The sequence below is a fragment of the Seriola dumerili genome, unplaced genomic scaffold (assembly GCF_002260705.1).
Source record: "Seriola dumerili isolate Sdu_G_001 unplaced genomic scaffold, Sdu_1.0 BDQW01000432.1, whole genome shotgun sequence".
NCBI lineage: Eukaryota > Metazoa > Chordata > Actinopteri > Carangiformes > Carangidae > Seriola > Seriola dumerili.
In genome coordinates this window covers 1,173,290-1,200,310 of record NW_019174687.1, presented here as the reverse complement: position 1 = coordinate 1,200,310, position 27,021 = coordinate 1,173,290, and the positions used below count along the sequence as shown (strand labels likewise).

General features: G+C 40.9%; 1 protein-coding gene across 1 annotated transcript in view; it reads right to left on the bottom strand.

Annotated features, from left to right (window-relative positions):
• The window catches only part of LOC111233869 (cadherin-6-like), a 60,543-nt gene extending 38,942 nt beyond the window's left edge, over nucleotides 1-21,601 (bottom strand). Inside the window, exons 1-3 of the mRNA XM_022761769.1 lie at nucleotides 21,317-21,601; nucleotides 651-945; nucleotides 351-470 (exon numbers count right to left, since the gene is read on the bottom strand). Coding sequence (XP_022617490.1) covers nucleotides 351-470; nucleotides 651-945; nucleotides 21,317-21,535 — 634 coding nt within the window. The 5' untranslated portion in view covers nucleotides 21,536-21,601. The remainder of the gene's footprint in view (nucleotides 1-350; nucleotides 471-650; nucleotides 946-21,316) is intronic.
• Nucleotides 21,602-27,021: the final 5,420 nt, after the last annotated feature.

Here is a 27,021-nt window from a genome sequence, read left to right as displayed (position 1 = left end):
TCGTTTTTTATTCTTCATGTATTCGGGGGCGGAACTTCTCTTTTACAGGAACGCCGTGATCGGAATGACAGTTACCCACATGCACACCTGGAAGCTACCCAGTACAACCCAGTCTGAGCTGCTGGCCACTGAGCAGCTCCTCTGGAGCAGTTGGGGTTAAGGATCTTCCTCAAGGGCAGCACAGTGGTGCTGATGAGCTGCTCTTTCACTTTTCCCACCCAGATTTAATCCTGCCAGTCCAGGGATTGAATTGGCGACGTTTTGGTATTTAAATATAAACCACATATAGCATATAAACATTACCTACAACACCAGGGTTGCAACGTAAAGGATGATATTGTCAGAAATACCTGTGTTCGGGTCCACAGAGAAGTATGGGTGTCCCTGGCTGATGCTGTACACCAGTTTGGCACTGCTCCCATACATACTGTCATCAGCATCTGTAGCTGTCACCTGGATGACTGATGTACCTGAGAGACACACATTCACATGATTATTATTGACAAATATAATCCTCTGATGGTTCAACCATTTAGAAAATGACACATTATTTCCCAGAGAGAAGAACACAAAGTTAAAGTGTCCTACTCATGTGTCCCATGAGTGTCCCCATGTGTCCCACCATGAAAAAGTCCAGTGAGAGCCCTTACCGATGTCAGACCTCTCAGGTACGCTCCCAGTGTAAACCTCTTTGCTGAACTGAGGCTCATTATCGTTGATGTCGTGGAGTTTGACGGTGAACTCCGTCTCTGGTTCCAGCTTTTGACCCGTCCGTTTGTTGACCACCGTGGCTTTGAGGATATAAAAAGCCTTTTCTTCACGATCCAAGCGGCGGGTGGCGTGCAGGTCGCCGTTATTCTCGTCGATGACAAAGATGGAACCAGCCCCCTCGCCAGACAGAACATACTTCACTAAGCCATTGCCATGGTCCTGGTCTGACTGGAGCTGCAGAGGGACACACACACATTTGCCTCATTATCATCCACTAAGTGACTGTTACATAACAGAGCTCAGGATTCCAGAGCTTCAACATAATATATTTCAATATTTCAAAGATACAAAAACTTCAGTCCTCATTTACCCTTCTTTTTAAAATGATTATACAGCCCAGGTTTTCCTCTATGTATGTTTATTATGTGAGGTTATACCTCCAGTCTTTAAAGACATGGTAGTGACTTTCAGTGTGGATATAGAGCCAGTGTTTAAGGTCCCAAGTTTTAATAGAACTAAAGATAAAATGTAGTAATGACTGCAGTGTATGATGCTGTATAATGTTCTAAATGTATTTAGATTTACTTCATTATTCATACTCTGCATATATATTTATTAATTATTGTTGCCATGACGCTTATTTATGAGTAAAAAGAAAAGAGAATTAAGTTGCAATTTTATGAGAAAATGTTAAGATGTGACGTTAAAATTGTGACTTAATTCTCAGAATCTAAAGACATTTATCCTTGAAAATGTTTTCCCCATAGTATTTATGGGCTTCCAACATGCACCAACAAGCGGCCTCTTGCAGCAAGATCTGTTCCTGTCCTTAAAAGGATAAGGATGTCCTACTAACAAGTACACCATCCACCTCCCCAAAATACCAAATGTGGATAAATCAGCTGTTGAAAATAGTCTCCAGCAAATACACTACTTCCTCCTTGTTAACTAATGTTGGCTGAAGTAACCAGGTGTTTAAGGAAATTACTGAGTCAATAATATATTTGTATTTTTAAAGATGTCTGTCCTCAGTGGTAACCCATGGGCTAAGGGCTGTGTTAGACAGTATTGAGAAGTAGAGTAATGCATTGTGGGATTTGATGACAATAGCATAATGGAATGTTAACAGCCTTATCAGGCCTTGAAAAGCTCTCATTTGACTTCATACGTATTTAGTCATTTAGTTTGGAAGACTTGTTGAATGTGTGATTGCTCTGTTACATCCCAATTTATCATCCGCCTTATATAACCACTGCTACCCTCAGTAGTTTGATAGCATTGTACTTCCTCAGTGGAAAGAAATGAATCAATGCAATGAGGCAGTGCTCATTAGAAAATATCTAGTTTCCTTCCATTTATGTAGAGAGAGTGCTTATTGCTGGTACATGGATGGAGGGAAAAGAGAACAAGCCAGTGGATGATAGTGACAGTTTTATATAAGATGAAGAAAAGAGGAAACAAAAAAAAAAAAGACCAGGAGTCAGATCCAGATTGAGAAATAAAAGAAGGATCTTGTGGCTGGGAGAGAGGAGAGAGGAGCACAAAGCCAGAGTTTGTGTCGTGCCTGAGGGAGTAAACATCTATTGGATCTGCTGTGAGATCTGCTTCTTTTTCTCTGATACCTGCAGCAGTAACCTGCTTCAGTCTCTCTCGCTCTGGTCTTTGTCTGTATCTCTCGACCTCAAGTGGCTCTCTCTTCACCTCTCATCTCTTCATCCCTGCTTTACCCCTTCAGGTCAGGTGTTGGGCTGATGCCTTTGATTATATGTGTGTGTGTGAGTCATTATAGCTGAACAGGTATCAACATATACAGTAACGTACTGTAAATCAGTGGCGTGCAGTGATAAGCAAGCAGAGCCAAGGACACAGCCACCTTTTTGCACTCCTTTCTGGCTGAAGACGTTTCAGGATTATTCCTTTCAACTCTAAAAAATGACTTCTATGTTGTGTATGTGTATTTCATTTTGTTTTTGTGTCTTGCACACAAAGTGCTCACCCCCCATGGGTTTGCAGTGGTCAAACATTTCATTACAAAATTACAGGATATTTTACAGCTCAGTCTTAAAATATATAACCAAAGCATTTTCCTCTATACATGAGAAACATTTTGCTCCTGATCTCCTGAATATCACAAAGTAACCTGTCATGAATTTCAACTCATTAGCTCAGGGACGGCCATGCTAAGTGTCCCAATGAAACATCTTTATAGAGAGTCTCTGATCAGAGATCTTCACAACTCTTTCCCAAAGCCGAATCTTTGGACATTTGGTAATCTTACAATGACACACTCCAGTGACAATGCAGAATCAATAAGTTATGGACCACTCAAAGCCACATACACCCATATAATGATGGAATAGCCATCAGGGGCAGTTTGGGGTTCGGCTCAAGGACACTTTGACACTTTGACCTTAAGATTACTGGACTACTTGCTCTACATCCTGAGCCACAGCCGCCCCAGTTCTGTCTCAAACATCTCAAACTTGTGCACGGAAAAGATATTTACATTCTCACTAAATAGTAGAACAGGCCTAAAAGGCTTGGGTATTATGTTACATAGTGAACTGTAAATATGTAAATTGAATGAATATGCCTGTGAAAGCTTTTCCTAGCAGGAGCTATTGAAACTGCTAATAATAAACCCTGACTTCTGGTATGTTGACTAAGATGATCAGTAAGACAACGTCTATCGATTTGAGATGATAAATATAAGTGTAAATTGCTGCCTCTTAATGCTTAGGAAGAAAAGACTGTTGAAATAATTATTGAATATGCAAGTACAGTTTCCACACACGTGTATAATTATGCTGCAATATCAAAACTGATCTTAGAACAGTGGAAGCTGAGTCAAGGGCAGTTTGACAAGCAGTCAAGCTGCAGCAGAGTAAGCTGCTCCACTGTCGCCATCTTGGCAGTGTCTGACTCCGCCCCTTCCTCCCAGCTAATCCAAAAATGGTAAAAGAGGAGGAGCGTGTGTGGAGCTGGGACTTCGGTGCATGGTGGTTTGTGGCAAGTATATGCTCACCCTCCTGTTACTCAAAGAGGCCACGCCTTCAATCATTCATAATTTTAAGCCTTAAAAAAATTCAGACGGGTGAGTTACATAAACAGTCATCATGAAGGAGGAAATGACCGAAACTGTTTTTGTACCAGGCTTTAAACATGTTTATTTCTGCTGTAAAGTTGGACATTTTAACATGGGAGTCTATGGGGACTGACTCACTGTTGGAGCCAGACTCTAGTGGCCATTAGAGGAACTGCAGTTTTTGGTACTTCAGTGTTGGCTTCGGTGTTTCAGCCTCGGGGGTTGATGCTTGGTAGCTAGCTGTAACTAGTCACCCATCGAAGATCCCAAGATTATCCACAATGTGCAAACATTGAAATGATAAACAGAAGGACTTGTAGTCAAGCTAGCTTCAGGGACAACAGCCTGCTACTATCAGGACAGTACATGATGCAGTACATGATGAATGCAAATATCAACATCAGGCAATAATATCAGATCCTTTATTGGACAGAACACTCTTCTGAGATCAGATGTAAGGAGAGGGATCAATTCCACTTCCACATTGTTCTAATTTTTTAGTTTTAACTGGTCTGCTCACTGTTCACCTTGCTTGTCCTGACGGCACTTCACGTATCTCAACGTCTCTATGCACTAAAAAGATAAAAATGATATAGATTTTCTGGCTGTGGATTTGATGGCGATCTTATGTCACATGTTGAAATGCCCCTATAAAACAATCAGAACAGGATTCTTTATGACAGTAGGGACTTCACTTCTGCAGGAATGTAAGAGGCACCAGAGGACTTCAGTAACAGACATCATTCTGCAGCATCGAGCTCTACAGAGCTGTGTGTGTTTAGAGACTTGTCAAATACTGTAGCTCTGCATCATCATGATAATTGTTGGTTGTATGTGGAATCAGTTAACTCATACACCAGAGATCATAGATTTATCAGTTATCATGGATCAAAGGATCAGAGCAACAGACTCATGTTTCATTCTTTCAGTGGCTTTCCATGTTGAAGAATCTGCACTTCATTATGTGGGACTTTGTTTGCTCTGCGCTGCCCCCACAGCATGAGGTGTTATCACAACCAATAACTCAATGACTGGCTCTGCTTCTGAGCACTCTGGCCTTCAAATCTCACTTTCCTGCCCATACCAATGAACCTTGATGGGAAAACAAGAGTGCTGACTCACAGCCTCTTCTTCCCCTGCAAAAAAATCTAAATCTGCAGACTTGGCCTGTTGGAGTTTTGCTGGCTTGTCAATGAAAGGATTTTCCTTTCAACTTAATATCGCTGTCCCTACAGAAGTCCTGCGCCTCTGAAGCAAGGAAAAAAAAGTCCAAGGTCTGCTTAAGCTATTGATGTTATTACAATGCAGAAACCCACTGAAATGTAGCCAAACGCAGCTTTTCTTAGGAGCACTGCATGTTCCACATACTTAATACATGATCTGTCCAAACACACTGAAGGTCTCACCCTTTTTCCCCTTTCTGGGTGTTGAATTTAAGTATGTTGTTCCCTGGTGGCCTGCAAGTTCCTCTCCTCAGGCTGACATTGATTTTAATTGGTTTATGCCCAAGTGACCAACAGAAAGGAGAAACCAACAGAATGTGTGAGATGTTGGGACACCACATGCTTCAGTACATCTTGGCCAGGGTCCTGGTCTCTGTAAAGCTATCCATATGTCCACTTTCTTTCAGAAATATAAATAGCTCGCACTGACGACTGAGCCAATCAGAGCTCTGCAGGGGCCATTAAGATACCATCACTGTATTTCTTTAATTTACTGCTCCTATCAACCACTGCTATAGTTTGCACATTGACTGCAAAGGATATTAAGAACAAAATCAAAGACTCATCCTGGTCATCACCTGTTTGAACTGTTGACCTCTGGCAGGCACTACAGGTCTGACAAAACACATACCGCCAGACTCAGAGACTCTTCCTCACTTGGAGGTTTTGTATTAACCCGCAATTAAAATGACATAGTCTCATTTTCATTTGTTTTAAAGCATGATTATGTTTGTCCACACTGATGTGGACCAAAAATGTCCCATTGGTTTGTCTCAGCACCCTGTTTACCTCCACTACTCTCCATTCCACACAGAAAGTACAGTGGCTAAAAAAAAATTCATATAATTTCATGTATGAAACAAATACTGGAATGCTGCACTAAACTGAAATAAAGTGATTCCTCTGGTGGAGAATAATGGTTTTAATAGAACTTTGGGCTTTGGTTAGGGTGGACTTAAGGATGATTATTAAACCATCTAAACAGAGTTTCCACAACTCTGATGAGACTGAGGTAGAGCTGAATGATACGCATAGTTTTGACATCTGGAGAACCGCAATGCTTCATTTAGAAGGGCATGTTGTGGCACATTTGACCTTTATCAAAACATTGTAGCTCCTGTGATTGGGATGTTGCACTCGGCCATATTGAGATTTTGATAATATTTCGATGAAGTGTTCATTGTGCCCTACACTGAGGGGATAAATTACACCCTCCTACACTCGCACTACTTTTCAAAGACAAGAAAAAAGCTATTTTTTCCCTCAGGGTCTGGTTCACTGCTGATATCCCCCACCTAACCACACACACACACACACACACACACACACACACACACACACACACACACACACACACACACACACACACACACACACACACACACACAGACAAGAAACTGCAAATCAGTAGTGTGGAGGGATGGGTCACGCTTTAACTGCCTGGTCCTGGTGTATGAAAAGGAAGAACACAGCATCAGAAATAGATGCAGTGGCTGTGTGGTCTGATCCTCTGTCACTAAGTCAAACATATAAGTAATCTACTGTGTCTTCACAAACCACTGATTTGCAATGAAAACAGTTAGTGAGCCACTGTACTTTTTTTTTCCATTTTTTCCATCTACCGGTATTCCTGTCCTGTGCAGCGTTTCTCTCTCCACCAGGTGTTATGAAAATTCAGATGTTATATTTCTTCTTTTTTTTCTTTGCTCTTTATTTCTGACTTTGCAAAACAAAAACGAGTGTGACACAAAGGCTACAGATAATGGACAGACGTGTAAATGACAACAAAAACGATAAACAGTCATAGAGACGCACAAATGAAAAGAATATGATGTGTATGTTATGTGTGCGTGTGTGTTTATAGTTATAGGGAAGTATAGTGGACATTAATGATGTAATATAAATTTAATCGTAGGGAGAATATAATTAAATAGAATAATAAAATCCTCTCAATGTAATAAAGTAAATAAATAACTGAATAAATACATAAATCTCATGATAAAAAATGCTAATATGATATTATAAGATAATAATGTGGTGGTGTCATCACAGAATAATATGTAATATTTATATAATATATTAATTCTAACCATGTTATATTATAATAATATAATAAACATTATTTTACATAACAATTATAATGTAACAAGGTGAAGTTACGTGTGTTGAGGTCATTGATGTTATATTTTCATGGGTCTGATTGTTGAGCAGATGCAGTGACATGCAGCAGAGATGGAGGGTGAGTGTTCTATGAAACTCCATGAGAATTAAACACTACCAACTTCAGCAGGAAGGACAGAGGTGATAATGTCACTTACATCACTTTTTTTTCTTATTAAGTCTCTCCTTCATTCCTTCAGCTCCAGCTCTAAAGTCTTGGTTTTATGTCAATGTGTCGGCGCAACCAAATGAAAAACCATATTCTCTCTGCCCAGAGTCTTTGAAGACCTTGATGAAATACCAGTACAACACAGGTGAGAGGAGTGTCATATTCAGGACATGGTGTTCACATGAACACGATTCTAATAATACTGTCTAGATGTCTGCGGTGGTGCAGGTGTGTCTGTGTCTCCTCCACGTCCGGCAAATCTCATGTTATTCTGAATCAATGTCATTTGTTTACCAGCTGAGTTTCCTCAGTAGCTGAGGATGAACTCAGTTTATCTCTGGCTGTGTGGACTTGTGTGTTTACCACTCTGTTGGATTTAGCTTCTCCATGACGTCCATCTCAATCACATCAAACTAAAATGTGATGGAGGACCAATATGACAGCAAAGATATTTGTACCTGTGTTTGACAGTAGTCGAGGGAGAGCTGATGATGGGGCCACCAGGACGTGACGTATCCCAGTTTCTACTGGAGCACTCCAGGTAGATTTTTCAGGTTTCTTGAAACCAGGACACATTTATCCAGGTGTTTGAAACCAGCATATGGTTTTTACCTCTATATTCATAGAGATAAATTCATTTAATTCTGTGGATTATCCACAGACACAGGGAAAGAGATGTTTTTGATGTTTTGAGCAAAACATCTAAATTTCCTTTGTAAACTTAGGGACATACAGGGATGTTAAACAGTCTGAGATCACCTTTGCACATGAAACCAAAACTCTCTGTAGGACTTAGCAGGAAAACAAGACTAGGCCAAAACCTTGTACAAGGCTGGACTGTGTATGATGTAAAATTGAGAACGTAGTTGTTGTGGAACTGCTGTAACAGAACACGAATAGTGACTGAGACGCTGCCTATTAAGACGACATGTTAATCAGCAGTCTCTTCCAAGCTGCTGGTTTATTTATAACCACAACATCTGACAACATCACCAAACACATCAGTTAAAGTCAAAGACTGAGCTGGATTTACTGCAAAGTGATCACTCAGAGAGGAAGTTAGAAGCTCATTCACGTCTACGTCAGCTGAAGTTCGGTTAATTGAAGACATGAATTAGAAATGTGCCTCCGGATGAAAAGCCCGAACTCAGGCTGGTGGGGCTGAAATGGCAACTGTCTTCTACGGAAAGTAGTTCAGGTTTGTCCAGAAAGTTGTGAGAATTGTTGCTAAGTGCCTCTTTGAAACAAAAAGGTCACTGCAGGGCTCTGAAAGTCGTCAATACTGCCACTTGTCAATAATCTATCTCACTGTAGTTCTGTTCTTACTATTTATATTTCTACTGTGTACTTTTGCTTTATTTAGTTACTGATTTTACAGCATTGAGTATGGAAGTTGCAATGACAATATATTCTACTCTTTTTTATTTTGATAGAAACAAATCTATTTTGAAAGTGCAATGGCCAGTAGGGAAACGCCAACTCAGCCAGTTGACCAATGGTGTACCTTCATCACTCAGTCAGTCAGTCAGTGACATTCATGTTTATAGTGCCGACCCCGCTGTTATGGTCCAGCCTAGAACATGTGTTTTTGTAATATGGGTGAACTGACCCTTGAGGATTATGAAAAACTAGACATTATGGAAAACTCTCAAATACTACATGAAAACAAAATCCATGATAAGCTCATGTGCAAAGTTGCTGGATATTGGCAGGAGTTGGGACATGCTGTCATACACACAGATCATCTCATCTCAGACCTGCTCAGTGGTCACATGTCTGGTGATGATGCAGCTCATGAAACAACTGGGATGGTTTAAGCTTCCAGGAATTGTGTACATCACACTGCAGCATGAAAGGCACGACGATGGGCCTCAGGATCTCGTCACGGTATATCTATCACGCAGTGTGAGTGTGTGTGTGTGTGTGTGTGTGTGTATGTATGTGAGTGTGTGTGTATCGTTTGTGTTTTGTAGAAAAAGGCTTTTATTTCAACTCGTGAATAATGGGAGTAAAGAAAAGTTTTTTTCAGTATACATCCTGACATATACTGAAACTGCAATATAAAATAGAGAGTATTTTATCCAAATTGCCCACTCCACAGTTTGTCCTTGATTTGAAGTTATGCTGCTCTGATATAGCATAAACAACTATTGTGCAAAGTGAACTGTTCATTCAGCACATCAGGCCTCATTAATTTATTTACTGACTACTCTCCACTGTCACATCCATCATGTCAATATCAAAGATCCGGCAGAGGAAGCTATACCGCATGTTGCTGTTTATATTGATCTGTGAACAGAAGCTCAGCTCACGTGTTCAACCTGCAGTATTGTACTTTCTCTCTCTGCTGCCCCTCACCTCTTTGTCTTCTTACAGCTGAATGTTTCGTCCCTGTTGTTCTTTTGTTTTACCTGTCCTCCTCTTCTCAACTTTTCTTTCAACAACACCTCTTCTGTGAATTTCTCCCACATTACTAAACCCACATTTCCCCTGTTTCTCCTCCTCTCCCCTCATTTCCTTTGCGCCCCCCCCCCCCCCACACACACACACACACACACTCTCTGACCCTCTTTCCTCTCTCTGCCTGCCTCTCTCCTTTTGATCCTTCCTGCCTTTTCTCTCCAGCAGTGTTCAGTCTGATTTGATCTGTCAGTCTGCAGGACTGCAACACCTCCATGCTTTCACCTAACACGAGCTGACGAAGCCTGCGGACATTTCACTACAGCACATTTTCAGAGCAGAGTATGCTTTCTGGAGTCCTTATGTGTCCCAGATCACTGTCTCTGCTACCATATCTCCACCATCTCTCCTGCTTTTTCACATTTCATATTCATGCTGACAATGGTGCCACATTTATTAGGTGCCACAGAGACATTTTTTTCTGCTCATTGCTATTTCTAACTTTATTGAAAACCCTGCAGCAGTGGGCCTCATTGTGGTGGTAAGACTCAAGAGCTAGTACTGTCATTTTGTATGTTGAAAATATTTTTGTCCGGGTGGGTAATGTTCCTGCCATAAATAAACATAAATCATGTGTCATCCAAACATCTGAAAGAAGAAATAGGAATGAAGATCTGTCTGAGGGGCTGCAGAATGTGCACTGCAATTATGGGATGATAGAGAACAAAGTTATGTTTGTTAGTAAAATTAAAAACTGTAATTTGATCATAAAACAGATGCTGCATTAGCTCTCTGGGGAAATTTTCTTCTTTTTCTATGTTTTTTTTTTTTATTTTAAATTTGATCCATTGGAGCTAATGAGGTCGACCCGGTGTGTGAACAAACTTCTACAACCCTGCTGTCTCTCAAACATCTTGAGTCCCTCAATCTTCAACCACATGACTGGATCTGAACATTATTGCCATTTTATGATATTTTAACGTCAGACAATGATGACATAGCTTGTCATCGCATTCAATTTAGGCAACCAGTGGTTAAAGGACAATTCTGGTTTGTTTCAGTTGGAGGCGTATTTGCATTACTTTCGCGATAACATCTGTTGGTCATGACAACACCATACTCAACTGTGGAGATCTGTGAACCAAAGTCCAACAGGTTGAGAAACGTGAGCAGTCAGATGGTGCAGTGACAATAACCTCTCCTTAAATGTGCAGAAGATAAAGAGATGATGGTTGATTTTAGAAGAGGTCGCAGTGCGCACCCTCCACTGACCATCAACACCATGGCTGTCATCACCATGTAGCGTACATACCTGGCCTGGCATCAGTCACAAGCCATTAAGGAAGTTCATTATAAGGACATGCAGAGTTACGGACCCACAATTGACACTTTGCGACTCTTCCCACCATCAAACTATCAAATTGATAGGAAACGACACAGAACCAGACCAAAGGTCAAAGGGTCAGCTCCAGAGGATCAACCAATGGACACCAGGCAACTGGAGAATATAGGCAAAATCTCCAGTTTGTAACAATAAGACTCTGTCTAATGATATTTGATTGTTTCTTGTATAGGACAAGTAACAACAAAAGGACTGATTATCACTAAGGTGTGAATCCTGGCCTCTCTGTGCCATGCATGAACACACACACACACGCACACACACACACCAACCTCCCTTTCTCTGTCCCTCTCTAGATAAGAGTCATAAACTACAACCCACATTCCAATCCTGGGTAGTGACCAGCAGAACTCTCTTCATAGACACAGATCTGAGGAAGAATGTAAAATTAAATATCTAGCTGTTCTGTAACTCATGAGATGTTCCTATGCAATAGTTTAATCCCAAACTTCTATCCCATAGAATGTTTGAAATGTAACATGTAGATTTTAAGACAATGTCCTTCATGTGACCATACTGTCAACATCCTTCACACGAGGTAACACACACTACATGACATCCAGCATGTCCATATTATTATTATTATTACAGTCAAAGAACTGCTGTGTAATCTAGTGATGGGTCGGTCGCGAACGAGAGCCAGATTAGAGCCGGCTCTTTGAAGTGAACGACGGGAGCCGGCTCGCGATCGAGAGAGCCAGCTCCCGATCGAGTGCGATTTTTTTTTTTTAATTGTCTTTTAAAGCCGCATTGGTCAACATGTGTGGTTGTGGCAGCGTCTGTGTGACTACACTGAGCAGGAGGGGGAGGGGAGGGGTTACAGACACTCGCATTTTGTGTTTTGTTTTTCACTGTACATGGTTGCACATTTTCATTTATATTTTGTTGAGTGATGTTTAGTTGATTTTGTGTTTTTTCACAAATTAAAATGGGTCTTTTTTATTTAAAATTTATTTATGTATATGTTAAGTTATGTTAAGTGTATTAATAAAGCCATATACATACTATACATATGTTATATTTTATGTTTTTTTACATTAGTTATTCATTTTACACATAATTTGGTAATAAATTAATTTAAGTAACAAAAAATCTGAGGAGCCACTTGGGAGCCGAAAGAGCCGGCTCTTTTTAGTGAGCCGAGCCAAAAGAGCCGGCTCTCCACAAAGAGCCGGAATTCCCATCACTAGTGTAATCCTCATGTATAGACTATTAGCTTTGGGAAATGTTTATATTGTTGTTTGATCAATTAACCACTTGTATCATGATTAATTCCAGGTTTGAAGGATGTAATATGAAATCAACACTCCTATTACTGCTCTCTGCCATTATTAGTGCAAGTAGTTTTATATGTTATTTCACTTAATGTTTTGTGGTCATGGTGGAAGACGGATGTACGAGTTTATAAGTAAACTCTAGAATTAAATTATTTCAAAGTTCAGTGGAAAATTATTCTCTTCTCCAAGTGGAAACACAGGAGAAGATGGGTGACAACCCTGAAACATGCACCAGCCCCCAGGGGATAAAACAGTCGTGATCAATTCACACATGGTCAGATGTCAGATGAAGAGAAGTCAGAGAGGTCAGGGGTTCAAGAGGAGAGAAACCCAGATGATAAGAAGGAAGAAGATGCGAGAAACGAAGCTAAAAGCTAGAGGCTGAAAAGCTGAAGCTAGAAAACGATGCAGAAACTAGAAGCTGAGAACTTTGCTCAAAGTTCAGAGTCCCGTCTCAAAGCCCGGCTCTGTAGCCAAGTAACATCATTTTTGTCTACATGCGCGATCTTTTATTTTTATAAGCCAAGTCAAGACCAACTGAACCAAAACAACAGAAGTGCCTCAGAGTAATTTTGTAACTTTTAATCATCATCAAGTTTTCCTTTTTGAAGATTTTGACAACTTTAGAGTCATCTGGTCAACGCCAGTCTCCTCTAAAGTTATCCAGCCAAAGTGAAGAGCATTAGAGTTTATTTCACATCAACCCACAAGAGACGCCAGCAGATAACACCTCTGCACGACCGCCTGCAGAGAAGCCGAGCAGAAATCAAGAGTGCCCGAGACAGAAAGTCTCCTGGCAAACTCCACCAGAGCTGAACCGCTGAGACACCGGCAGAATCCGTCATCGTGATAACGGGACACGGCCTCCAGGAGAATCCACCTAGATCCCGCGTCTCCGGGGTTACCACGGCAACCACAGCCACCTGGGTTCCAGCCGAGGGTCTCCAGCTACAGCGCAACTCACAGTAGGCCGGTCTTAACACTCTGCTCATGACTGGGTTGATGTCGAAATATAGCAATATTTAATCATCAAACCTAATTCGTAGATGTAGTATCATTAGCTGTATAGCCATAGTGTATAGCCATAACATATCCTCTCCCACCATTGCCAACTCATCACACTGCTCATTTCATTATTATTTTCATCTTCTGATTATTACACCTTGCATTTACTCTGTAGACAGTAGTTTAGTTAATAAACTCCTTTATTTACACCCAGTTGTTGTCCTGTTGTATTCTTTTGACGTAGAGACTGGAGATCCATTGAATCGTGAAGTCATGGCTTCTGATATGAGATTGATAAATTTGGCAATAAAGTAATTCATTGTTGTCCTCCTAGAGGACTGGGGCCCCGTTTCAACAAGGGGAAATTCTAAAATATGGCGTAAACGCTACAACCAAGAGAGCCCAGCAACGCCTCCACTTCTGCAGAGACTGAGAAAACTGAACATCCCCCTCCACCCATAATGATAATACTCTACAGAGGAACCATCGAGAACATCTTAACTCACTGCATCAGTCATAGGTGTGTCTCTCCTCACCATGACTGAAATATACGCAGACATACACGGTGTGTTAGACAGGCCACAAATATGATGACTGACCCCTCCCACCCCTCCGCCACCTCTTTGCACTTTTGCCCTCTGGAAGGAGGCTGCAAAGCATCCGTGCAAAGCAAGCATCGACCTCCAGGGCTGAAAAATGAAGCCAACACTGAAGTACCAAAAGCTGCAGTTCCTCTAATGACCACTAGTCTGGCTCCAACAGTGGGTCAGTCTCCATAGACTCCCAATGTTAGAGTGTGCAACTTTACAGCAGAAATAAACATGTTTACAGCCTGGTACAAAAACAGTTTTGGTCTCTAGAACTAATTTCCTCCTTCATGAAACCTGTTTATATAACTCACCTGTTTACATTTTGTTAAGGATTAAAATTGTGAAGAATTTAGGGTGTGGCCTCTTGGGGTGACAGGTGGGTGAGCAACAGCTTCTTCCCCCAAGCCATCAGGACTCTGAACACCCTTCGGATGCTGCCCCTCCCCTCCCTCTGACACCACAGACGACAATATACTCAACACTTCAAAATATACCAGTGCCTAAGATACTGTATTGAACATTGTTCACATGACAAATGATAGACACATAAATGCGTCTTTGTGTTTTTAACGTGCCTCTGTCACCCTGACTGGTGGAGAGCAATATCTCACTCCCATGTATGCAAGGTGTTTGTTATGGAAGTGAGAAATAAAGTTCTTTACATTAACCTGGATAAACTGTCGGATCATCCCAAAATCAGAACCAGATTTATTTGGAGGTAAAACTGAGAGTGTGCACACATCAGGTCACGAATAATTCCTCAGTGCACTGAAACAGTGTGCAGTTGAAGCAGGAAGTCAGTCTGTAAACTGTGATGGATGTTGGAGTGGCTAACCTGGAGGCTTGTCTCCAAACTCCTGCATGAGTGCAATGAAAATAATTACCTATAATGAATGATGATCAAAAGTACAGACATAAGACCCATACTGTAACAGAGCAGCATTATCATTTAAGTTTTGAATGAACACAGCTGACTTGGCGCATGAATGCACCACATGTACTCCACTACTGAGTACTGGGGTTTGGCTCATGATGAACTCTTATTTTCTTAAATGTCTGAACTCTGTGGTATCAGGAGTGAAAACACGGCATTAATGTTTGCCTCACCTAAACCCTTCCTCTCCCTGTGAATCCGGTTGTACACTGTATTGTTGTCACTACAGCATTTCTGAGGCACCCAGCAGACCCCCGCAGAGAAGGCAACACCCCAGCAGGCTGGAAAACTCTGCTGACTCTGTCCCGCTTCTTTCTGTGTTTACCTCAATCACGGCAAACTCTTGTTTGTTTCAAAGCTGACTTTGTTTTTGTGCTATCAGACAGCAGGCTTCACACAGAGCAGCACAATACCTCCTGGCATCTGGCTACTGATCAAACAGCACAGCACCAACTATCATCACTGTGTTCTAATTTCACTAATGGGCCTACGAGCGAGAGTCTCCGCTAGATATTAAATACAGCAGCCAGTTAGATGGAAAATCCCTACATAACCCGTCCATCTCTGCACGTGAGTGAACATTATACACCTCATTAAAAGTGCAATAACACATCATCAAACAGTATGTTTCATGTACACTCACAGAGGCTCTTCCTTATGAATGAATGAATGAATCCTTCTCGGCCCTGAGGGTCTCAAACAAGACTGATTTTCTAAGTATGTTTTTTTTCTTACACAATTTCAATGAGGTACGTTGTGCTCATTGTAGTCACTTGTGGATGTTGACAGATGCCAGACATTCATCATCATAGCCGTTAATTAACATCATGACTCTGACTCAGAAACTTCACATTCAGTAAAGCAGAACACCCACAGTTATAATCTGACAAGAGAAAGATGGTGCTGAAAAAAAGACTGGTCTAGACAGAACAGTCATCGGCTTGTACGGTTTATGCACAACATGTACAAAAACACTTTTCTTATAATAATGTAAAACCTGCAGACAAATAAAATGAGAAAGCAACAGGAAGCGTCTCGGTGAGGTGTTGAGCCAGTTAGACCTCAGGCCCTGTATGGAGGAATCTGAATTTTTTATGCTTCTCCTCTCATTTATTGCAGCCCTGTTGGTCATTGTGAGTAACACGTGCTCAGCCACAGACGCTGGAGCTGCATGAACTCATTCACGTTTCCACTTCAGGGACTTAATAAAACATGAGCTACACTCAGTCAGTTTCTGATTGTGTTCACATAAAGTCAAGAGAAACACAGAAACAAACCCATGCCCTTTCTTCCTCTTTCACTATTGGATGGATGACCACAGCTGACTGGCTGACTGACTGACTGACTGACTGACTGACTGACTGACTGACTGACTGACTGACTGACGGACGGACTGACGGACGGACTGACTAACTGACTGACTGACTGACTGGTCAGTGGAGTGCCGAGCCGTAGTCTACCGAGCCGCTCTGGTTTGCTGGCTGCTCTGGAACTGCAGGGAAGAGGAGGAGCACTTCCAATACACTGAGTCTTGCCTCCATTACAGCAAATAAACTACTTTCATTACATGTATCATTATTACTAAAGGAGGCAGAGGAATAACTAAACATAAGACACACTGAGCAGAGAGAGCAGGAGAGAGGGAGAGAGAGAGAGAAGTCATCGCTACTGAGGCTTCGCACTTACAGCTACGACCAACTCTATACATCAAATAGAGGGAGTTAGACATAAAGACCTGCCTCTAATAAAAATCTGTGACGTTCTGGAGTTGAAGTAAATAAAGACTAAACTATTGTGGATCCAGACGGAGGCTGTGCTGTGTGTGAGAGACTAAATAACAAAGATAGTTTGTCTCGGGCCCCATGGTTCACCTGGTGGAGCACGTGACATTTGGGTTTAGTCAAAAGCCTGAAAAATAACTTTAAAAAAAGAAAGATAGTCCACTGTAGTGAATTCCTACAGTGGAAAGGGGTTATTTGTGTGAACACTAAAAACATCACAAAGTGACATAAGCATATAATGAAGAAACTTTTATACTTTGGGCCACTTTTATTATTTATTCAACCTCTTCAATTTTCACATTATGTTACGTTGCATTCTTATGCTGAAATCAATTAAAGTAATCAATCATCAATCTACACTCAATACCTCATGATGACTAAGCAAAAACAGAATTTTAGACATTTTTGCAAAATTAAAAACAAACAACCTAAGAATAGGGAAAAAAATTAATGTAAACTATTTTAGCATGAGACTGCAACATAACAACGTGAAACTAGAATCACCTACTCGTTGTTTTTTCCACCAACCAGCCAAGTGTCAGGAAATATGGTCACAGTCTCTTCTTCCTGAGTAACAGTGTTGAATAAAGGTGTTTTTACAGAACATTATGATGTCGCAGTGAAGTTGAACTTTGACCTTTTGGATATAAAAAGTCATGACTACAGACATTTGAGGTCAATTGTTAATTAGTGAATAGATTTGTGATTTATGGTCAAAAAATGTGTTTTGTGAGGTCACAGTGACCTTGACCTTTGACCTTTGCCAACAAAAATCTAATCAGTTTATCCTTGAGTCCAAGTAAATGTTTAGGCCAAATTCAAAGAACTTCCCTCAAGGCAATATCACGTGCATGAGAATGGGACGGACAGACAAAGAGATGGACAGACGAAGAGATGGACTGACGGATGGGTTCTGGTTGTCACTGTGGTGTGGAGCCATACAAAGTGAAGGTGTCAGAAGACTTTCTGCGTACTAGAAATGTGAGGTAGAGATCCATGTATAAACAGGATGGTAGTGACATTAACACGTCGTGTAGAGGAGTTATTGCATATATACAAACATCCTTCTGCACATGAGCTGAACACACTCTACATCTTCCTGATAAATTCACCCCACTCTGCACATCTTCCTCTCGTTTTACCCGTGTCACCCTCCCTGCCTTGCAAAGTACAGTGGCTGGGCAAACATCAACGCAAGTCTTCATAGTTTGGATGAGCAAAAATGTCACACTGTAACAGTTTTAGAGATCCATTATTTGTGCTGTGAAAGCCTCTCATAGTGACAGTGCGAGGAAACAGAGCTGCTGCAGCGGCTGCAGTGTGTTCACTGCTCCACAGTAACTATATATCCATAGTCTCCTAAAATACTTGTTCTACAGTGTGATACACTGTTCTGTATTCAGTCTACTCTCTGCTATGACGGTGTTGTCACCATATCAAAAAGATTTCTGCATAAATATCTCCATACCCATACTGAAACCATACCTTGCCAAAAATATTAGATGATAGAACATGGGACTTCAAATTCTTTGTTTAAATTGTACTAATTTGTCAATACTTTATTATTCAGTTCTCAGTTGTAAAGTACGTTTGAGTGAGCCTGTTCTCATTAATTCTCATTTCTAAATCTAATTTGACTAAAAAGAAAAGTAGAGAATGAGCTCAGAGCACAGAGGTGCACTGATTATCTGTGTTCATCTGCTTCACTTCACTACTGTAGTGAGCAGGCTGATGGTCCTGGTCTGAGCTTTGTCACCAGGATGTGGCAGACTGTTAAGAGTTTTCTTGTTTGTTTTTCATAAATGTAGGTGTGTTTTTGACACATTAATACATTCATCTATTTATAACATTAATCATTTAGATGATTATGAATTATTTGATCAAGATCACAGCGTTATTAAAGCTTTCTGCATGGCGTGCAGTTTGTAACCACATACTCACTTATTACCCAGCATTTAATACGACTCAATAAGCCAGAGGACTGAGATCAACTGAGCACATTTTCTAGAAACAGAAATAATTACTGACAGAAATTTACACTGGGATACAAAAGTCTGAGTCATAATTACTTGAATGGGAAAGTGATCCGTCACATTCGCTAATCTGTCAACAAGATGCTTTGCCAAGTTGGACGTGTGCTCCTTTTGGTCTTCGTAGGGTTAAAACATCTTTCACAGACGGGCTGTGGGGGCTTGCCCTGACTTTCAGCTGTCTAAGTCAAATAATGCCATATTTCATTTTGTGCATCTGCTGTGTCTCAACTGATATCAAATATAGCTCTTATTAAAGACTGTCATTTTTAATCTACTGGTACTAATAAAATGGGGTACAGTACCATTTTTTTTTTTTGTGATCAACTTTTTATTGCCTTTTGTTACATGGGATAGTTGTACATAGAATACAATTGCCAAGGATTACACAGTCAGTAACAACAAGACAAGGGTTGTCGGATGATGCTGTCTCATCGTGGCCTCGCAATGCCAGCTCAAAAGCTCCACAGAATTTCACACAATCAATGATCTTCGATAAAATATGTCTATTCTTATCCACCTCTTCATTGTGTTTTCTCACTGCAATCCTGTGTTCTTCATCCAGCTGCGCAGCTATGCTAGTCCTGCCCAGCATGGCTAGCTTGACTGCGTTGTTCATGTGCACCTTCCAGCATTCATGTTTTTTAATCCGCTCTGATAAATGTTTTAGGTCTCTAACTCCTGTTACAGTCCATGTAATATCTGTCCCCGGCATTTTAAAAAGTAAACACGGGAAGCAGAATACTGCATTTGTAAAACTACATCCAGTTAGCCAAGCCTTCCTGTCATACCAGACCAGAGAGAAGCTCCTCTGGTACGTTTTACCTTTCTCCTGTGTTTGCTGTGTTAAATTCAGACCGGGCTTCTCAGGTCCAAGTTCTTTAACACAAAGTTTTTCCCCTAAAGTTCTCCTTACGGGTAGCTGAAGCCCTGTGTGTTCTTGTTCTTGTGTACTTGACGCCGCCATCTCGATTTCCCACACTTGTTTCTGGTTGCTAGGATACTTATAGGCTTGGGACGATATTTTCAGCGCCCTAAGCTTATCAAATTTGATGACGCTAATTGGCTAAATTACCCGTTGCTATGTGTTTTTTTGTCTCAGCAACAGTCTACCATTGGCTGAGCTGTTGCAGTGCTGGGGCGACTTTTCTAGAGCCCCAGGAGAGAGGGGAAATGAGCGTGGACACAAATTACCCCCTAAATAATGGTTTATATTATATACTGTATATGGCTTGGTCTTGATAATTCAAAACACATTTATTTGTAGAATGAGCAGTAATTATTTATTTTAAACGATTATTTTGGAAAAAAAAAAAAAAAAAAAATCTAAAAATCCCGTTCCATCAGGGAGGGCGGCGCCCTAGCGCCCCCTATTGGACAGCCGCCACTGTTCTTAAGGGTTTGGATTTCCCCGGCAAGCATATCCTCAACAGCCTCCCTCACGGCTAGTTTAACTTTCTTCGCCAACCGATCCTCCTGTTCTTCCAATGCTAACAAGATGGCTGCGTTAGACGGATCCATCTGCGGTTCCCCTGTGTCTTTCTTTTTAGTTGCGTGGTCTTCTTGGGACGGTTTACCTCTTGTGACTCTAGGTCCCGACATGTTGCAGCAGTCCTTAAGTACAAATTAAGTTGGATTTGTTTCTGAATTGAAGGATATTTTGAAAATATTCGGACTTTTGAGACAGAGCTCAAGGTTACACGTGCATCTCGTGCGAGCAGCCACCAGAAGTCACAGTACCATTTTTAATGTCAGAGCATTGTGATACCTTTCTAATATTAGTATAGTGTACAACACAGCTATAATGGTGAGCTAACGCTGTATGTAGAATGTTGTGATTATAACGTGTTAAATGACTTCAGTACCTCAGGACTTGTCACTGCAGGCAACACTACCTGACTGTTTGACAGCTTCAAATGAACAGAAGCCACTGTGGCCACTAGTGCTATAATGCTAATGCTAATGATAAAACAAAAACATGATGTGATAAGACAACACTAACTTTACCTAACGATATCCACGATGAGGAACTTGTCACACCAGACCAGGCAGCAGTAAAAATCCCTGAGGGGGGTTTCAACCAAGCCAGGGGATTTTTTTATCGCTAATGAATTCAGCTTTTCATGTTTAAGAGACAAACTGTTATTTCTAAGTGACATTATCTCACTTTAAATAGACTTTCTTTCTTTCTTACTTTTATGTATTTGACCAAAACCCACAAGTTCATTGTTGTGTGTAAAACATCATATGAAAAATATACTAAATGGTAGATGCATCCAACTTTTAAACACCCTTATAACGATGATCAGCAGTGGTAATTAACGATCATCAGCAGTGGTACTTCATTATGCTTGCAGGCACAGAAGTCATGAGCAAAATGTGTAAATAGTGATTAACCTTTGCATAAATTCATATTGATAAAACCAGCAGTTTAAGAAAGAAGAACAAACATGACTGATGAGAGTCTTTCCAACTAATCAAGGGAATTTGATTTTACGACATATGGGACTGTGTCAACCAAAACCAGGAGGCAGTAGAATGACTCTTACCTTGCCAATGTACTGATAGTCACTGCCTGTGTACTCCTCTGTTAGGAAAAACTGGTTCCACATCCAGCCCCGTCTTACTCGTTTGAGCAGCTTTTCTCCTCTGACTGCCGCCTGACTTCCCTCTCCATCCACTGTCTCTATCCTCTGTCCACTCAAAGACAATGCATCCAGGTACAGGCCGAGACACAGCCATATGACGCCCAGTAAGGTAGTCCTCATTTTCCCGGTGGAAGTTCAGGATCTGTAGGTCGCAAATATGTTCTTATCTATATCTTCCCAGCTGGATCACTGTGGACTGGGAGATGGATCCACCAGTCATAGTCATTCAGGGTTTGACTGACTGGAGAAAGAGGCTGTAAGAGAGGCAGAGAAACAGAGATGAGGTCCAGGTTTAATGCGATTGCATTGTGAGGGCAGTTTATGGATTTCTTGGCACCTGTGGTGCTTTATATATGCTTTATGAGTACAGAATTCTCATCTTATTGATTTGTAAATGTATGCAAATAAAGCTGTGGGGACTAGAAAACACTACAGAAAAAAGACAACCTAACTGACCATATAGGTCTTTAATGTGACTCAGTGTTTCCTGAAATGGAGCCACTGCAGCTGCAGCAGATGTTAGAAATCACTGCTGGAAAATACATGAACTGATGCAACATTATTCTAGTAAAGATTTAGTTACATTACAGCACAAAAACAAGTTGGTTAGGTTTAGGGAAAGATATTGGCTTCTGTTAAAATAAGTACTTCTTTAAGGTTAGATGGCCTTCATCGTCATGGTTACTTTCACAAACAACCTATGGGGTGTTTTTTTATGGGAGGATAGCCTCAAACAAACATCTTCTTCATCATCACGCTGGTCTTAGTGGCAGGTCACTGGATTTACTAACTCATGTCTGAGAGAGAATTTTTCCTGTCCTTTAGGAGCAGTTTACTGTACATGTGTTCTTCCTTCACACACCTTTGCATTCACTGTATGCGGTTGAAAAAAGCTAAAGAAAATAAAGCAAATCAATGTGATCTAGTCATTCCTCTAATATAGTGCCTGTGTATCAGCATTTCAGGGGGAAATGATACATGCGTCTTGTACAGTATCATTTGATCCCGGTTCCCCAAAAGTTAAAACAAGTCAAACGGTCTTAGCACCTAACTATCCTAAAAATGATTGAAGGTTGTTGGATACCCTTACATGAAAGAGTATCAATAGTTTACATATGAACTGAAAATAAATTCAGTTGTGAAACCTTTGGGACTTTAACTGAAGCCTGTGGGATTGCATGTGAAACCCACGTACAGTAGCTGTGAGAAACCCAAGCAAATACCCAAATTTATATGGGCTTCACACATTACACCAAGAAAATGTTCCAAAACCATGTTCCTATGTGCCAGCATATGTGTTCCACACATTTCACATGTTAAAATCACATGTACATGTGATTACATGTGATCACGTGATTTTTCACATGTGAAATTCATGCAGCTTTTCTGTAAGGGTATACACAGATTGGTTCCCAGTGTGCTCTGATGAAGGGATGTTGTTTTGTAAGAAGAACAGATTTTTTTCATATTGAAATGTACAGTATATAGCAGAAAAAAAGATAATGCAATGTCAATTTTCCAATATGTAATTGTCATGGCTAGATCTTCTCTTCCCTTTTACTTCGGTTGTCTCAAACATGATTTATCTTCACCTGGCACAAGGAGGACGATGCATAAATGCAATCAACACTCCCAGTGTGCAGCTGCTCAGTCATTACTAACACACTGAGAGAGATGTTTAAGAAAAGGCCATCATTTCACATTAACACAACAAAGGCAGAAATCCAGAGAAAAGGCCACAGAGAGGCTGGAATAACAGCAGAGACACTCAGCATCAGTGGAGCTGCTGAGAAGATAGAGGCAAGGTTAAAAAAATATGAGAGATAAGTGGCGTCTAATCTTCACTATCTGTGACCGCTGAAGGCTCAGGTTTGAAAAGGCCTTTTATCAAGGTGTCTGTTTACACAGTGAGGAGAGAATTATTCCTGAGTGAACACACTTCCAGCGATGTTACATGTAATGATGAGGATGATGCTAAATACTTCCTCACTGCACAATCTCTAAACCTGTTAACATCAGCGCTGAAATCATAACCAAGACGTTCCACGAACACAACGCAGAGCAGGCAGTGTGTCCTGGCTCCAGAGCCATTTCACTTGTTCTGGTTCATTGTTGTGGTTTTCAGGTCCCAGACAGAAACAGTGATCCAGGCCTAGGAAACTGTGAGTCACAGGGAAACATGTTGCTGCCAGTTTTGAATACAAATAATACAAATTCACTGACAATGAATATGTAAATCTTTTAACATCTTAAAAATGATAAAGAACAAATCATATTCTCCGTACGTACAGGAACATTACATATTAACAGTGAAATCTTGATGTTTATTGAGTGAAACAGGCAGAAAGGTTTGAGCCTCATTTACAGAACCAACACACTCATCCTGTTGTGCAGAGGTGGTCTTTAGTTGTGAGGATTACAAAGAGTCTGACACCAGGAGTTAAGGTGAATGTAAATACTCAACAACAGCACATGCTTCTCTCGCCTGCTCGAGTCATTTTTTTTTTGCTTTAAATAAACATTTCACTGAAAAATCAAATTGACCACTGACTTAATGGTTGCAGCGTCTGAAAAAAACAACATCCAGATTCTGCCTTTGTGCACTTAAAAACTGCACTGGATCAATAAATCCATACACATTCATGTTGAAGGATATGGAAGAAACGCTTACACAGCAATTACAACAATGAAAGGAAATGTGCTTTTATCTTCCTGTGCAGAGCTCTGTCAGTGTCGTGCTGCTACAAGCAGGAAATAATGTTCTTTTTTATCGGAGCTACTTTCCATACAAATGTAACCCATTTCATTCTGGTGACAGACGCAGCAACAGATCTATGTCACAGTTTCAGGATTTAGTAAAGGGACAATGTGGACTGAGGAGGAGCTGGGGGAAAGCAGAGCTGATCCTGAACAGACTGATTTAAAGGGACTAATGACTAATCAAATAATTGGGCTTATTGTGCACTGGCCCTGCACTGCTTGATTTGAAGGATAATCCACCATCAGTTCACATTTTCAGCACTAGGGTGCAGCCCTGACATGCAACAGTGGTTTTCAACCAGCAGTCATCCCAACACGAGTGTGGAAGAGCAGATCCAAATGAACAAACATGGCGGTACGGTCACCAGCATGGTTGAAGATGTGAGATTTCAATGAAACCACCTCATTCAGATCAGTTAAAGCAGACACCAACATCACTCTTCTGTGCTGCTTTATAAAGACATTACATGTTGCCACGACTGGACTGAAGAGAACCATGACATGAACACATGTAGTTCTCCTACCAGTTGTTTAAGTCAGTCACTCAGACTGATGAATTACAAAGCTCCTGCTGCTCATTCTCTCCCTGCCTCTCGCCCTTCCTTGTCTCCATCCTGTTCTGTGTCTGTGCAGCATTAGTCCCATTAAGTCGGTGCTTTATGAAAAGGCTTTAATTGAATCAGATGAAGACCACACAGGAGACTAATTGATTCTGGCTGGACGCCTTCACTCTGTTTTTAACGAGCCTCACCGCTCCATTATCACCGTGAAAGAGACTGGAGCCGTCAAGTTTTCTGGTTCAAAGGGATTTCCCCCTTCGCCTCGTTGTTCTTAGTGTGTGTCTGAGTGTGTGAAGTCACCAAAATGCTCTTGAAAAGCAGCATTGTACTGGCCTGAGTCCAAGCCCTCCAGAATCACAGCAGATTCAGCCTCTCTGCTCATCAGTGGAACTCTTTCTAGCATCTCAGTTGTTTGTGTATTAAATCTTCAGCAGCCAAATAACAGGTACATGACTCTGCAGTTATTGGTTCTCAGCTATGTTTCACCTGTTTCAAATGAAACGAGCCTTGATAAACAGTTTCTGTGAAGTGATATTTTTCCATTTTCAAGGACAAATAATCATTTCAACAGTTGACCATTGTAAAGGACCGCAGCACTATTTTTGCATATTTTGGTCAGTTACAAAAAAACACATATTTTATTTACTTTACTGTGGACCACATCATGGTGTTTTATAGTTCTGACTGTACTCCTCTTTTCAGGCGTCCAAGGATTAAATAGTAGTAGTGACCTGGGTCCTTCACACTCTTATTAGTATTTTTTCTTATATATATATATTTTTCTTACTTATCATTTTCTTAAGATGAATGTGTAGATGTGAAAGAAAAGTGTTCAGGCTTTTATACAGTGGGAACTTTGGAGCCAATTCACCATATATTTTTGTTGTTATGCACCAAAACACAGGCAATAAATGTGATTCTGATTCTGTCAAGCATCACAGCTCACCCCACCACCCCCCCCCCTACCCCCCCCCCCCCCCCCCCCCCCCCCCCCCAGAAGGCTTGACTGTGATTAATCATTGATACTGGTCACTATAGCTGGAAAGGTTCCCAGATCATGTCTGCTTCGTGCCTTCCTGGCGTGTGTGTCCAGAGGGGTTTTAAAGCATGTTGCCTGTACAATATCAATGGAACTCTTGACATTAAAATTTCAATCTATCAGTAACTGAGACAAAGATCAAACAGTGATGAGTCATGCTAATGCGGCTTGATCTGCAAACAGGCACAAGAAAGCTGCTGAAAATAAAAAGAGTTTTAAATGAATCAGGTTTTTTTTAAAGAAAACACAAAAATTTACTAAAAATGTCACATGAGCCTTGAACTTCATGAACCTTGACTGCATATTTATGTGATTAATGTTGACTGAGCTAACGCTACAAGAAGTTGTAGTTTATCAAAATGATAGTGATGGTGCACACTTCCAAACTTCAAACGAATCACATCACATTGGACTAGTGTTTGCACACTGAGCTTTGTGACTCTCACTGGGCATTCAGAGTGAAAACAGCCCTGCACTGAAGCTGCACGGGGGGCAGCAGCAGCAACAGAACAGTGACTCCTGCAGATAAACACCTTCTTTCATAAGTCTTCATTAAAATCCTCTCAGCAAACATGTTTTTTTTAAAATAACTACCAGGCATGCGAGGGTCCAGAGGGAAAAAAGGTTTGAGGCAAACATATCACATGTTTGTACCTGAAATAAATTCAGAAACTGATTCTGGTGTGTAGTTTAGCAGCACAACCAGCTGCTGCTGCTGCACTACACCGCACAACAGCAGCATGAATAGCTTAGAGAGAAATGTTAGCATTCCAGAACAACTGCCATATTCCACCAAGCAGGTGATGCAACTGGCCACACTGTTGTAGGCAGAGCTGTCTGAGTTACAGGGAGAGCTGTCAATCCTAACTCTGCAACCTACTTTAAATGACATCTGCTGCTTTCAGACAGAATGCAACTTGCACTGTGCCAGCCACTATTAGAAATAATGGGTTTCAGAGTGCAGTGGTGCCGTTGCCACGTTCTGTCTGAAAGCAGCAACCTATGGGCCTGGGCCCACTGGTGGGCTGCAAAGGTATTGCAAGCAATCATTTGTAAAACAGAATGATTTTGGTGAAAATATGTAGTTATATATATATATATATATAGTTCTGTCTGAAAGCAGCAACCTATGGGCCTGGGCCCACTGGTGGGCTGCAAAGGTATTGCAAGCAATCATTTGTAAAACAGAATGATTTTGGTGAAAATATGTAGTTATATATATATATATATATATATATATATATATA